Raw genomic sequence first — 1,029 nt, forward strand, 5'->3', positions numbered from 1 at the left:
TATATATATACATATCAAGTTGTAGACATGCAGTCGAAGTACCAGGACGAGGTGGCTCGCTTGTCTGCTTGCTTTTACCGGGTCTGGTTTAATTTTCATAGGAAATGACGGGGGAAAAGACCAACAATGGGATCCATTATAGACTTCAGCTCCTCTACAGTAACGGTGAGTTTGGTTTCCATAATTTTTATGGAGCAATAACAGAAGCAGCGTGTCAATGAAACGTCAAACGCAAGTGAGAAAACTCTGGAAATAAATGTTTTAGGTGGTCACTTGGTTGAGCTTCGGTTTAGAGGTTTTATAGTTTTCTTCTATGGATTTATTAGCTTTCAGCCAACATGAAAGATGATAACTTCAGATATTTTTAAATTATTGCATTATTACTCATAAATGAAAAAACAAAAGCATGTTTTTTAATTATTATTTGTATTATTTATGTATTTACTTATTGCTGTTTCTGTTGCTTCTACCAATAAACGCAGTGTATTTCTCTTTAGGAGTAAAAAACTCCAAGCTGCAAAATAAAACGTCTTCCTTTTAAACTTTTTTTTTTTTTAAAAGTCTTCCTTCCTTCGTTGAACAATTAAGTTGTATTGATTATATTTTAGTAGACTCCTGCTGTGCTTATTTTCAGTCTTAAGTTGATACTAAATATTTATGCAGATAAAATCAACACAGTAAAGACAGCAAATTGAATTTTCAAGTTCCAACCAAACTGACAGCGTGCAACAAATACTGAAAGTCATTATTAACAGTTTAGACTCATCGTTTCCATGAAGTGGCTCGCAGGGGAAACCAGAAATAATACATTTTGTGCTCAGAGAGATTCCCCAGCCCGTAAACGCTTTGACTTTTTAACGTGTGTGTGTGCAGGGATCAGGACGGAGCAGGACTTGTATGTTCGTCTCATTGACTCTATGACTAAACAGGTAAGACGTGCTTCCTTAGACTAAAAAACAACAAAAAATGAACTCTACAATGGTTTGCTTGCTCTGTTGATCTGACTGTTGCCCCCCCACCCAGCCACCC

General features: G+C 36.2%; 1 protein-coding gene across 4 annotated transcripts in view; it reads left to right on the top strand.

The window, feature by feature from the left end:
- ebf1a (EBF transcription factor 1a) overlaps positions 1-1,029 on the top strand; it is a 52,872-nt gene that overhangs the window by 2,341 nt on the left and 49,502 nt on the right. For all 4 annotated transcript variants that reach the window (XM_005719597.1, XM_005719596.1, XM_005719598.1 and 1 more), the window contains exons 3-4: positions 102-165; positions 874-929. In XM_005719597.1, coding sequence (XP_005719654.1) covers positions 102-165; positions 874-929 — 120 coding nt within the window. The remainder of the gene's footprint in view (positions 1-101; positions 166-873; positions 930-1,029) is intronic.

Source organism: Pundamilia nyererei, unplaced genomic scaffold (assembly GCF_000239375.1).
Source record: "Pundamilia nyererei isolate P.nyererei 1_Seehausen unplaced genomic scaffold, PunNye1.0 scaffold00001, whole genome shotgun sequence".
Taxonomy (NCBI): Eukaryota; Metazoa; Chordata; class Actinopteri; order Cichliformes; family Cichlidae; genus Pundamilia; species Pundamilia nyererei.